Source organism: Curcuma longa, chromosome 9 (assembly GCF_044706935.1).
Source record: "Curcuma longa cultivar G26 ecotype Majalengka, Jawa Barat chromosome 9, ITB_CL_G26_1.1, whole genome shotgun sequence".
Classification (NCBI taxonomy): Eukaryota; Viridiplantae; Streptophyta; class Magnoliopsida; order Zingiberales; family Zingiberaceae; genus Curcuma; species Curcuma longa.
The window spans coordinates 11,186,711-11,200,787 of NC_133869.1; the positions used below are offsets into that span (position 1 = coordinate 11,186,711).

Here is a 14,077-nt window from a genome sequence, read left to right on the forward strand (position 1 = left end):
CTTTCTTAGGTGTCTTATTTTGAACATTTCTTGTTGGACACCTATTCAACACATAAATAGCACAAGATATAGCTTCTGCCCAGAAATTCTTAATCAGATTTTTTGATTTCAACATACATCTTACCATGCCTATAACAATTCTATTTTTTCTCTAAGTCACCCCATTTTGTTTTGGAGTGTATATAGCTACAATTTGATGTTGAATACCATGCTTCTTTAAAAAATCATCACAAATAATATATTCTGTACCCTTATCAGTTCTTAAGATTTTGATTTCAAGTCCACTTTGTTTTTCAACAAATAGCTTAAATTAATTGAAAATATCACGTGCTTCTGACTTTTGATGTAGAAGAAAAATCCAAGTTTTTCAACTCAAATCATCAATAAAAGTAATAAAATACTTATTACCTCCAAATAATGAAATTTCCACTGTGCACAAATCTGAATGAACAATTTCTAATTGTTTGGTGGCTCTCCATGACGTTCCTACAAAAAAAGGTTCTTTATGTTTTTTGCCAATTAAACAAGTCTCACAAACATAATTAAACTTCATAATATCAGGTAACTCAAAAATAAGCTTCCTTCTCACTAAAAAATTTAATCCAAAAAAATAAAAGTGCCCAAAATGCATATGCTACAACCAATTATCATCCAAAATTTTAGAATTAAAGCAAGAAAGAAATTTATATTGAATTTTCAAAGGAAATAATTGATTTTGAGACATCTTTACCTTTGATGTCAGTGATGGTGTAATACCCATGAATAATACATATTTTATAATCTTTTTTTGATAATTATCTCATACTTAATAAGTTTTGGTGAAAAGTTAAAATTTTGAGAACCATTTTTCAATTGAAAATTTTACCTTTTCTCAAAATTGGTACTTTTGTCTTATTTTTGAAAGTAATTCCTAACTGAATTAATTCATCTAACTCCGAGAATAGCTCTTTTCGTCCACACATATGGTTACTATATTCAATATCCAAAAATCATACTTTCTCATGTGTAGGTAAACTGTTACTAGCCAAAAGTAATGTTTCAACTTCATTAGAGTTTCATCATAATTTCCAATAATGTTTGTCTAGTTGCCATGATTGTTAAATTTCTTGTATCTACAATCTGCAATTTTGTGTCTATATTTTTCACAATTATAGTAGTGAGTCGGAAACTTATCTTGCTTGACATTATCTCCACCTCTTCCTTGATTTGAGTAATTACCTCCACCTCTTCCTCTATATCCTCCTCTTCCTCTTCCACGACCTCTATGGAATCCTCCTTCTCTTTGACTAGAGTCAATCGTATTAAGAGTAACCTAACTCTTTAAAAGCTTCTTCATTTGCTATCATACCTTTTAATTTTGCAATTGTCAGCAGTTCAATATCATGTAATTCTTGAATTGAGGACAACACATGATCATACTTCAATAGTATGATTTGAAGAATCCTATCAACTACGACATCATCTCCAACTTTATCTTCATATAATCTCATTTTATTGACAAAATCAATAAGACGTGAAAAAATATTGCTCAACTATTTTTGTAGAGGTCATCTCACATTGATCATATTACTTTCGTAGTGATTGCAACATTAATTTTTGTACTCGATCAACTCCTTTGTATGACAGTTTTAAGATGTCCCACGCCTCCTTTATCGTCTTGGCATTTGCTATCATGCTAAAAATTGAATAATCTACTCCTTGATGAATTTATCCCAGCACAAGTTAATCTCGACGTTGAGAGTTTGCATCAACTCCTTTTGAAAGACCTGGATCAATAGAGCTCCAAAGATTGAGCTTTCAAATGTGTAGACATTATTATTTGTCAATAATTATAATCGAGCTTTCCCATCTAATTTGGCATCAAACCAAACAACATTAAAATTATTTGTCATATTTACTATTAAGAAAAATGAGCTAGAAAGTAACTTGACTCTGATACCACTTTGATAGTACTCAGATAAAGAATAGTCAAAATAAAACACTCGATATCAACAACTTAAATAAAGAATAGACAAAATAAAATAGTAGAGAATTAACATATTTCTTATTGCTGATGAATAAAAACTTGATTACAATCATAGGCTACATATGCCTTTGTATAGCAGTATGAAAAACTAAACTGATCTTAAAATCATACCATGGATCTTAAAATCATACCATGGATCTTAAAATCATACCATGGATCTTAAAATTATACATCTAGATTTAACCTTAGCCAATCCTTTATTCAAAGCATATCCATTAAATACGGACATATTCTATCTTAATTTTGACTTGATTTAAATAATATAACAGGATACAATTCGAATCAAACACAGTCATTTCGAGCTCATCTGATCAATCGATTGTCAAGCAATATCGTATCATAAGAGTAGATTAACTTTAAACACAACAAACAAACATATAATTCACATCTGAAATCATTTCTTTTTTTCCACACTGAACACAAACATTTGAAGAGAAATATGACTCTCGAGGAGCAAATGAAAAATCTTAACAAGGGGAAAATTAAGCACAGGAGCAGTTTCTCCTAACTAAGTTTTGCTACAGATTCCACAACAAAAAGAAACAAACACATCAAAAACCAATATTGTTACAGATCACGAGCAGTCGCAGCGGCAGCAGCAGCGGCCGGCGCGCTTGATCGAGGCAGACTTGGTGAGGTGGTTATAGCTTCCTTTTTCCTTGAAAAGTTGGGAGAAATGGTGTTTGCAGTAGAGAATCCCTTCAAGGGCAGCATAGTTGGAGGGGGTGATTGAGCAGCCTCCATGAAAGCACTTGAAGCAGGACTTGTGGTAGGCTTGGCCTTCAACAGTCACCTGAAGAAATTCATGCCATGATCATCAGAATTTTCAACCAAGATTAAAACACTGAAATTAATCTAGAGTTTATATATATATATATATAGACTCTATTTTAAGGGTTGATTCTATCAATTTAGATTGAAAATAATACGAAGTTCATGAGCCAGTCCGACCTTTTCGAGAGGATATGCGGTTTTACCACAGGTAGCACATTTCTCCTGTGTTCCTGAAAACATACCGGCGGCTTTGCTAGGAGATCTAGTCTGAATAGCAGATATGATAAACAGGTTAGATACTAGAGAGTCTAAAATGATCAACTTGAGATAGTAAAGTATGGAATAAATTTGTGATTTCTGTAGTGAAAACTAATTTATAAATGGCTTGTTTTTGTTTAAAAAAATGACAAAAGCACCATAAGGTAGTTTTTGAATCTGCTTGTAGTAAAATTTAGGGCTAAAAAATACATCTCAGACACCAAAAAGTTTGGAATGTTCAACTTGGAATATCTCAAAGCTGAAGATGAGATAAATTTGTGATTTTCACAAAGTAATCTAATTTGCAACTCAGTCTACACTGCGAAAAGATGATATAGAATGTGCTGCAAACTAATTTGCAAGTTAGATTTTTCAAGACTTCGAAGTTTAAAATATTCAACTCTGAATTTCAAAGCTAATATGAAGAAAATGTGTGATTTTCACAACATAAACTGCTTGTGGCATCTGGTTGAAAAAATTTCACAACACAAATTTAATCAATTATAGGAGGTGTTAGAATCTAGTTGATACAACAAAGGATGAGTGATTTACAATAAGCAATGAAGAAATCAGTATTTAGTACGAGATATTTACTAACCAGTTCTGGAGCTTTATCAGTGGATTTTACAGCTGAAAAACAGGGGAAAATTTTAAACGACTAGTAGTGCAGATATTAAAGAAAGTCATTTGGATTATTCATAATGGTAATGAAGCCTCACGTGACTGGAAATTCTTGTTGAAGTTGCCAGATTCTTTGAAGAGTTGTTCAAAGTGAGGCTTGCAATACAAAACACCTTCCATGGATGAATATGTACTTAGCTGAGAAGAAAAAGAAAGGTATTTAGAAAAAACTACTGTTTTCCCATCCTAATTTAATCATTGTCATCGATAACTTTATAATGTTCAAATTAATTAAATGAATTTTTATTATATTGACTAATGCTTTTAGAACAAAAGGTGAAGGGCAGAGAAGCTTTTCTTTTCTTTTCCGTATGACAAGTAGTCATTTCTACAATTCCCTTCTGCCTTCAATAGTAAAGAAGGATGAATGGTTACTTCTCATTGTTTAACATAAAAAGCCCCATCTCAGACAACATGATTAACCCAAACATGTGAAATTCTCAAATTGAGAGTGGTCAATTATCATTCCCATCAAGATACTATCAAAATTAAGGACATTGAAAGTTGAAACCCAATGGAGTTATAACTTTGCAGGCCTTCCCATCACCAGCACCTCTACATTCAAGTAGTTGTAGATGATGCAATCATGCTACAATTTCTTCCTACTAGTGGCATAAACTAGAAACGAGTTTCTGAGTAAAATCTCTCCTTTTATCCTTGGAGTTCTAAACTACGCAAGGATGCATAACCCGCAATGCTCCGTATGATAACAATGCGTCATTTTGAGAATTTATCCTGAAGGTGAAGATTCAAAGCGTAGGCTTTGTGCTGTCAGTTCAATAATCATCTTACTCACTATATACCATCAATCAATAAATCATTCTAGACATTTGGCTGAGGAAAAGTTAGCAAAAGCAATCAGCCCTACCAAGTTGCCTACGCATAAAAACCAACATTCTAGAGCAACAGATTTAGAAAGCAATCGACTATTGATGGAGGCAAAATCGCTATGCTTTTATCATGATCTGAAAATAGCATATTGAGTATTTGATATGGAGGAGCAGCTCGAATACCAAATCTACAGCATCGACCATTGACCTGGAATCCTAACCTTCCAAATTATTCCGAACAATTGGAAGTACCCATCTTGGTCAAACTCGCTACTTTGAATATTATGAGAAAACGAAGTTGAAACGAGTACACAGAGGGAGGCGAACAACGATACCGTGAGGGTTCCTTTGCAATGATTGCACTTGAAGCAGGACTTATGGAAGACGATTCCGTCGGCGGTGAGCTGATCCATGAGGTAGACAGTCTTGCCGCAGGCCTTGCATTTCTGCTGCGTGCCGGTGAAATTGAAAGCCATCACTTCTTCCCCACCTTTTTTTTCTCGATCCAACTACTCCAGGTCCACCACCGACGGATCAGCTGTCGGATCTCCGTGACACAGGGAACAAACCGAAATCTCTCGTCTGTTCTCCGCGGCCGGCGGCTATGAACCCGACGAAAAGGGAAGGGAATGCGACAGAAGATCGCGATAGGAGAAGGTGTCGACACCACGTGAGAAAGGATTCGATCCGCTATTTGGCAAGTACATGTATCGGAGTAAGCGAACCACTAACTTTATGACACGTCGACAATTTCTCCCAAATTTCCGTCGTGGGCCCTGGTCGTCAGCTCCACTCATTTCACGCCCTTTATGAACTAAAGCAGTAGTTGTTATAACTACTCCCAATTTAAACTATCTGTTTCCTACATTGCACGCCTGTGAGCGGAGAAAATCAAGTGTAGTAGAGAAAAAGTGGAGTGAAGTAATCGGTTATAGCGCGAGAACGAATTTGATTGGATGACATCGGCAGGTAAAGTTTTGAGAACCCAAATAGCGTGACCATCTTGATGACCCGTCCGTCGAATGGGTGAACAGATGCGGGCCACCACTAGATGAATTTGCATTTACTTATTACATTTATTACTTGTGTAATAATTTTTAAAAAAATTATTACAATATTTATATATTTATATCACATTGGCCTTTAATCATAATTTTGTTAATTTTTTAAATTTATAACTTGTACAAATAAATAAATAAATGATATTTTTTTTAAATTTTCACTAAATTTAATCAAAATATTAAACCATGAACTCTAAAATCTAAATCCTAAATTAAAAAATTAAAAAATATTTTATATCAGGTGCTCACGGAGTGTGCAATATAAAGTATGTAATATATCATTTATTATATATGATGAATGATATGTTGTACATCTTATGTTACACATCTTATACTACATATCCCGTGAGCATTTAATATAATATTTTTATTTTTTTTAGGATTTAAGGTATAATATTTAGGATTTAGGTTCAAAGTTTAAGATATAATATTTAGACGACTAAATAAAGTAAAAATTAATGTTAAAAAATATATACTATGTGTTTACGAGATGTGCACTATAAGATGTATAACATATAATTCATATATGTAATGAATGATATGTTGTACACCTCGTGAACCCCTAATATAATATTTTTAAATTTTTTTAGGATTTAAGGTATAATGTTTAGTCTTCAGGTGGATATAATATTTAAAATAAATAAAATAAAAATAAAAATAAAAATAAAAATATACTAATCTCACAAGGTGTGTAACATATTATATATAAAAAGTTGATATGCTGTATACCTTACGAGCATCTAATATATATTTTTTTTATTTAAATTTAGGATTTAAAGTATAATATTAATAGTTTAGAGTTTATAATATAATATTTAAGTTAAATAAAATGAAAATTAAAATTAAAATTAAAAAAAATTATACTAGTGTTCATGAAGTGTGAAGCATCGTGTGTGTATATATATATTAAAAATATGTGTTGTTAAGCATGATCTCAATTTTTGACCGCTGAATTTAATAATTCGTTCCTAAATTCAAAATCATGGGTTAATTTGGAATGATAAAGTTTGATATTTTTAAAATTCCAAGAGGTTGTTGTGAAAAAACAGGTGAACTATACTTTTCGTTTGCCGACACGTAGCGAATATGCGATCGCGATGGGCGTCGGAGATACCTGCGATCCGGTGCGGAAGCGACCCTTTTTAATCGCCTGGAGGGAGAGCAGGTAGTCGCCGTCGTCACTTCCTCCTCCGCCGATTCCTTCGCTTCGATTCGCTTCTTTGAGATCCCTAATCCTCGTCGTTAGCTCTCTCTCTGATCCCCTTCGCCAGTAGCGGATCTCGGTTCGCGATGGCGGAGAGGACCGAGATCTCGTTCGCCGGCAGATTGGCCAGCAGCGCCATCGCCGCCTGCGTCGCTGAGGTCGGTTTACTTTGATTTCGTCATCGCATCCTAGTTTTGCTTCCTTTCCTACCCGTCCATGTCACAATGCGATGATCTAGAATGATTGATGTGTCGTTGACACCGTTAACCTCGCTACCTGCAGCGAATTAAGTCAACGGACAAGAGTGCTTGTTACTGAGGGAGTAGAGCGGTTTAAGGTCTAAATCTACTTCCATTCTGAATTGTTTTCATATTAGTTTGTCTAATTCTTAAAATACATTGATGCCAGATCTTAGCGTCCGCTGGGATGAAGTTAGGATAATTTTTCGTTAGTTTAGATTTATTTCTATTTTTTACTGAATCTGGGAAACAGCATTCTTTATCGAGTGATTTACACGATAATCCGTCAGACGGATTTGTAGAACGGCAAAACTTCAGCAAACGCTACAGTAGGAACTTGTGTCTTGCTAATGTTTATTTTGCTAATAAGTGATTTCAGCTCCTTGATTTCAAGATATAAATCGGTATGTTTGATTCTTAAAAGACATGGATGCCAGATCTAGCGTCCATGGGGATGAGGCTGGATAATTTATAGCTAGCTTACTCTCTTTCTTTCTTTTTCGTTTCACTTTACCAATCTGTGAAACAACATTCTTTAATGAGTGGTTTGTTTGGTAATCTATTAAACGAATTTGTAGAACTTATGAAATTTCAGCAAATGATACAGTCAGAACTTGTGCCTTGCTAGCGTTTCTTTTGCTATTTTGGCATACAATAATACTGATTTCATCATGTAATATGTATTTGATTTATGTAGATTTCCACGCTTCCTTTGGATACTGCAAAAGTCAGGCTTCAACTACAGAAGAAAGCATCATCAGGGGATTCAATGAGTACTTCTAGATATAGGGGAATGTTGGGGACTGTAATAACAATACTTACTGAGGAAGGTTTGGTAGCATTATGGAAAGGCCTGGTGCCTGGGCTTCATCGTCAATGCATTTTCGGTGGGTTGAGGATTGGGTTGTATGAACCTGTAAGTTTAAATCCTAGTTTTATCCTTGATTTTTTCAAACCTTATCACCACTTTGGAAGATACTGACCCTTTTTTGTCTTTCAGGTGAAAGCCTTTTATGTTGGTGATAGTTTTGTTGGAGATATTCCTTTGTTCAAGAAAATTCTTGCTGGTCTTACAACGGGTTAGTTGCTAGGACCAGTGCAAATGAGATGAAATATTAATTTGTTAAATGTTTGATGACTGTGATGGCTGATTATGTTCTCTATGATAGACTATTGCTACCTGTTGCTTGCTTTCACATGTTTGCCTAATTGTTACAACTCAATTAGGTGCTCTGGGAATCACCGTTGCAAATCCAACTGATCTTGTAAAAGTACGCCTCCAAGTCGAAGGGAAACTTCCACCTGGTGTACCAAGGCGTTATTTAGGAGCATTGGATGCTTATTTCAAAATAATCAAACAGGTAAAGTTTTAGAATTAAGTATTTAGAGGTGGTGTCAAAAAGCTTATGCAATTTATGATTCTCACTGACTACAAACTAGGAAGGACTTGGGGCTCTGTGGACTGGTCTTGGTCCTAATATTGCACGTAATGCTATTGTTAATGCTGCTGAATTAGCCAGCTATGATCAAATAAAACAGGTAAAAATTCGGTTCACCATCTATTTCTACCCCTTCATCATGTCTTTAGTTGTTTGAATCTATGATTCACCCTCCTTTGGACGCAGATGATCTTGAGAATCCCTGGATTTTCAGACGACATTTTCACCCATCTTTTAGCTGGTTTGGCTGCTGGGTTTTTTGCTGTTTGTGTTGGTTCTCCTGTTGACGTGGTATATTTTTTCTGTTCTACTAGTTTTTAGATTGATTGATGTAGTTTTCACTGTGAAATATGGATTGATTGTTTCTAAAATCTTCTTAAATTACTTTATAATACATATTTTTTGTTAAGATATAATAAATAATCAGAATATGGTTGGATTGCATATTATGGGAAGCACTCACCTTCTTTTGATGATTATTCTCCATTATATGGTCCTGACATTCTTTAGAGGAAAGACTAAGAGGTGGATCAATTTGTATGACACTACACAACCTATGGGAATGCAGCATAGAGTTATATGACACCACACAACCTAAGTGAGCAGATAAAGCTACGAAGATAGGTCTGTGCAATTAGCAATATGAGGATTCAGGATGTTTCACCTCTCTAACCAAATCAAATTTAACTCTGCATTCTTGTCATCACACAACACCATTGGATTTGGTGAGTAGCCTTCAGCCCTCTAACTCCCTTCTTGTTGCAGTGAATACACAAACCATTCACATACGGAGCTACCTAAGGAGTTGTGTGAGCACATGTAGGTTTGAAAATGTTGAGGATGTAGATGAGGTTGCTCTAGCCTAACAACATTGTCCTTAATGAAGGTTTCAACCTTGCTGAGTTTAGCCTTGACTAAACAGATGTTGAAGGTAGGATTAGATGACAGTTGAAACAAAAATGTCCAAACTCTCTGATCATCATTGTGCCTACAAGCACTATTACTGGAAGTGGATTCCAAGTTTCCACTAAAGGTGCCGGCTATAAATGCAGACATGAGGTAAGGATTCGAAGCATACATAGAAGGTGTGTAAGCATGTGCTGTATATGGTGGATGATGGTGAAAACTACTTTGAATTTGGATTTACCCTCCTTGCACTCAAATTGCTAACATCTTTGCTGTACTGACTAGCCCTAAGTGAAAGGCTGATCAACAGTCTCTCTTATTTCTCCAAACAAGAGTGGTGACAGCTGATTAGCTGGCTCTTTCCTTTCCCACTTCACATGCAAGTTTTTTGCCAACTCCAACAGTTGGTTGGTTTCTCCTTGTATGTAGGTATGACTATTTTATCTTGGGATTTATTATTCTTCATTTTGTTTTATCTGAGCAAGCACATGTGTGGTTTCCTGCATTTTACTTCTTATTAGTATATACCTAAAGCATTAATCGTTAAATTACTTTTTTGGCCTTTAATCTTATATTTTTGTTACATCCATTGCTAATGGGAAGCAAAGCAGAAAGTCTATTTAAGATGATTCTTTGGAGTCTAGCCATCTTTATCTTCACGGCAATCTCATTGCTATATATTATGCGTAAAATGTCCACCAAGTAAAATGATTTGTTAGTTGAAGAAATATGCGCAAAGCAGTGAATGGACCATGTGAATAGGAGCTGATTTGAGGAATCAACATATAGTCAGATTCTAAGGCAACACAAGTTAGGTGGAACAAAATTAAAACAACAGAAAACAATTGGACGAACATGGTAGAAGACCATTGGATGAAGACTCCCTGCTGATTCTATAAAAGGAGAGAAACTGCAACGACGATCTTATACAGTGTGTAAAGCTACAAAGTTATCCCCAGCTGAGACACTCTTTAATCTCACTTAGAGCTATAACATACTTTTAACCCCACTTCAACCCTCGAGACAAAACCATTTAAACCAAACTCCACCTGTCTGTGCTCACCTCGTCCCAACTTTTATCATCATTCTAGAACAATTTGAAGGATACCTCCAAGTAACTTGGGGAAATTGACAATCATCTCATCCTCACCTGTTGATTTCTGCCGCCGATTAGTTCCAGTTTGAATGGACACATGACCTAATCTAAATTCTAGACTAGACCAAGTGTCATCCAACTTGACTTCCTCTGACCATCTTCCCTACTAAAGTGATATTTGACAGGTAGTAGACTAATCTCAAAAAAATGAACCGGCCACAATGTATATCTAGCTGCTAGTTTCAATGTTCCGATACTATCTCCTTTGCTAGTCTGAATAAAAGTTGCAACCATTCTCCATTTATGGTGTGCACAATTTCTTATATTGTTCAATATTTTGATACTGAACAGTAAGTTGTTTCTTTTTGGGATTGCTGTATTCTCTCATATCATGCCCAACTAGCTAGAAATAGTACGCTTTCCTAACTTGCATTAATATATTTCTAGTCCTAAATTGTCAGTTGAATTTGCTTTCTGCAGGTCAAGTCGAGAATGATGGGTGATCCATCCTATAAAAACACACTCGATTGCTTCATCAAGACACTTAAAAATGAAGTACGTTATAGATCTTTGTCGTGTTTCCTTCTTTCCAACGTGCTTAGACATGGCTGTTTTAGGTGATGAGTTTCATGAACTTCTCAAATTGAAATCTTATTGGTTTGATAGGGAACATTATATTCCAACAAAATAAATAATTCAGGATCATTACTTTTGGTTTATTACTCTCATAACATGCTTGATCTCGGAATTTAATCATCTATAAATTAACAAATCTCACCTCATAAATGTACTGTCTTCCTGGATAATGCTAGTTAATGTAAATTGAATAATCAATTAGAAAGAATAACACACATATTTCACCTACTTAGACAGAATAACTTCATGAACCTAAACAAGAACATCAAACCTGCAGTTATCCCTGTTCTTACCATTTGTTTGGCATAAGTAATTTTTACATAGAAAGGATTTTTGTGTTTTGATGTACAGAGGAGGAAACGATCACATAGGGTGGACATTCTAATGGCCATTTTTTTTATTAGCTGCGATTTTCCACAAACTCAAATATTAAAAAAATATGAACATATTTTCCACTAAACAAACAAAACCTTAGTGTTAATCATATCGCTATCATACTTTCTGATCTTGTCTGCACAAATTTATGCATTTTTTGCTCCTCTAATAGTTGGCTGGAGGTATTAGAGAACCTACAAATGGTTGAAAGTTCCACAGAAGAACATGAACATATTCAGTTGTGTTTTTTTCCTTTACATCTTTTTCTCTTCTGAACAAAAATCCAATGATACTATTTAAATTCCTTCTGTAGTAGCTTTGCTAGTCAACTTATCTATTTGCACTGAGAGAGAAATTATCTATTTGCAGGGACCTCTAGCTTTTTATAAAGGATTCATTCCAAATTTTGCCCGGCTTGGATCTTGGAATGTGATAATGTTCTTGACACTGGAACAGGTAATCGCTACATGGTGGTAACTTCCTCACTCTTTTTCCAGATGCACATCCAACACAAACTACTTGTTTATGTTCTTCGATAATTCACATCTCCTAAGGCATCTTATTATCCTTCAATTTAGGCGATACGACTGAGTGATTGATTAAAACAGTTGGTGAACTTATTCTAGGATGAAAAATCAGTTATCTTGCACTTACTTCACGGTACAAAATGGGTTAGGACATGGGTGGAGAGCTAGGAGGGAAAAGAAAACTGAGCCAAAAATCAGCCTTAGTTTGGCTCATATAATAGGATAGATAAGATCATTCTCATACATTCTTAGGTTTCGTTTGGTTTACAGGAATAAGTGCTAAAAATAGATAAGGAATATTCACAATGATATAGTTTCACTATAATTGATAGACAATGGTCCATTGAGTTTATTTGATTTGCCGGCCTGGTCCGGCCGGCCGGCCTAATCAGCAGCCAGTCCAGCTTGCATGTCTCATGCCCATTGGCTCTGGCCTCTGGTGTTCCTTAAGCATGGATAAGTAATAATTGTGAAAAGAATTGTTAGAGAATAAGAAATAGCTTGCTTTTTTTAAGAACTTTTCTGAGTTTGATGATATCTCCAAATCAATGTAAATCGCAACGCGTTTGTTTGAATTTTGGTTTTTCATTTCTCAAAATTTTTTATGGTAATTGATTATTATTATTATTAAAGATGAAAGACCTTTTGTTTGATCGACGAAAAAATATTTATGCCCCCGAGCTATAGTGCAATGGCAAAGAACTTTCACAGTTAATAATTTTCTTTAGTGGAAAGACAATTCTAGGATGTTGACTGCGAAGCAACTCACCGTTTGCACCTCTGGATTTACTCGTGATCCGTGGTAAATTTCTACGGGGTTAGATTGATCACCATCAGAATTAAGGTTCGAAGAGTTGAATTTTGATTTGGATACCTAGATTAAAAAAATAAAAAATATTTATTTTAAAGAAAATTTTTAGATATTTTTTTTCTGAAAAAAATGAAAAACAAGTTTGTTTTTGTTTTAAGGAAACATACACTATACACTCCCCTTTTGTTGCAATTAACAGGTATCAAAGTTTTTTGCAAGCCAAGTGCCCTTTTGATGTTGCAGAAAGGACACCTCATTGTCTCTTAATTGCTCACCTTTTGGATTCTACACTGGAAATTGAGGAAAAATTAGTGGCGGATGCGGTTGTCAGTGAAAAAACTGCTATATATATTCATTATTCGTGCTAATTTATTGCTACATTTATCTCCTTTTATTTACTCAAATGGCTGAACTCTATTATTTCAGTATGCAGTAATTATAAATTTGCCGATAATATAATATTTCATATTAGATAAGTTAAAAGTAACGGTCAGGGATAAGTCGTTTGGTTTGTAATTTATCTCCTCTTTTCCCCCAAAAAAATACAATGATTCTCACTTTAGGCATCAGTATTGTTGAATGAAATTTAAATAATACGACAGGTGTATCATGTGTATGTCATGTTATTTTTCAGTAAATAATAAGATTCATAATCAAGGCTATAATGTTACGAATTTTTGCGAAGTCAGAAGGTATTTTGCTGCTTTGAAGATTTAAAAAAAAATATTTCATAATAGGAGATAAATCAGAAAGCCAAGAGAAAATTTACAGTTTATTTTGCAGTAGCCACGCATTTTGCCCATTTTGCAAAATATTTTTTAACGAATCATTATTTTAATATTTCACCTGTTTATTATTATTATTATTTACTTTGATTTTTATTATTACATACAAGTCGATGCCATTGGACACCCAGCGCGTGGGATAAATAGTATTAATGCTCTTTACAGTATCTGAGGCGAAGGTTATGATTAGAAAAGAGCTCTTTATAGTTCTTTTCATGGATCTCCATGAATCCTGAATGAAAATAAGCATTGAGTTTATGGTAAAATAGCACAACTAGCGTCTCTACACTGAGCCATTTTGGTTTATTCTGAAATTTTTATAATATCATAAACGAAACGAAACTTAAAACGACATCAAATTTGAAATATAAACTACTTGCACTCAGTCGAAATATAATCACCCACCACATTTCTGTAGTCTTTGAAGGT

The 14,077-nt window shown here is 34.5% G+C and overlaps 1 protein-coding gene and 1 pseudogene across 1 annotated transcript; one reads left to right on the top strand and one right to left on the bottom strand.

The window, feature by feature from the left end:
* Window positions 1–2,376: 2,376 nt before the first annotated feature.
* On the bottom strand, window positions 2,377–5,208 carry LOC141834653 (LIM domain-containing protein WLIM2b-like; annotated as a pseudogene).
* A 1,587-nt stretch (window positions 5,209–6,795) lies between these two features.
* Window positions 6,796–13,345, top strand: LOC141834729 (mitochondrial uncoupling protein 1-like). Its single transcript, XM_074722073.1, has 9 exons — window positions 6,796–6,992; window positions 7,771–7,989; window positions 8,074–8,152; window positions 8,301–8,434; window positions 8,514–8,612; window positions 8,699–8,803; window positions 10,995–11,069; window positions 11,895–11,981; window positions 13,063–13,345. Exons 1-9 carry the CDS (start codon window positions 6,921–6,923, stop codon window positions 13,096–13,098), a joined length of 906 nt encoding a protein of 301 aa, XP_074578174.1. The 5' UTR covers window positions 6,796–6,920; the 3' UTR covers window positions 13,099–13,345.
* The last annotated feature ends 732 nt before the right edge of the window (window positions 13,346–14,077 follow it).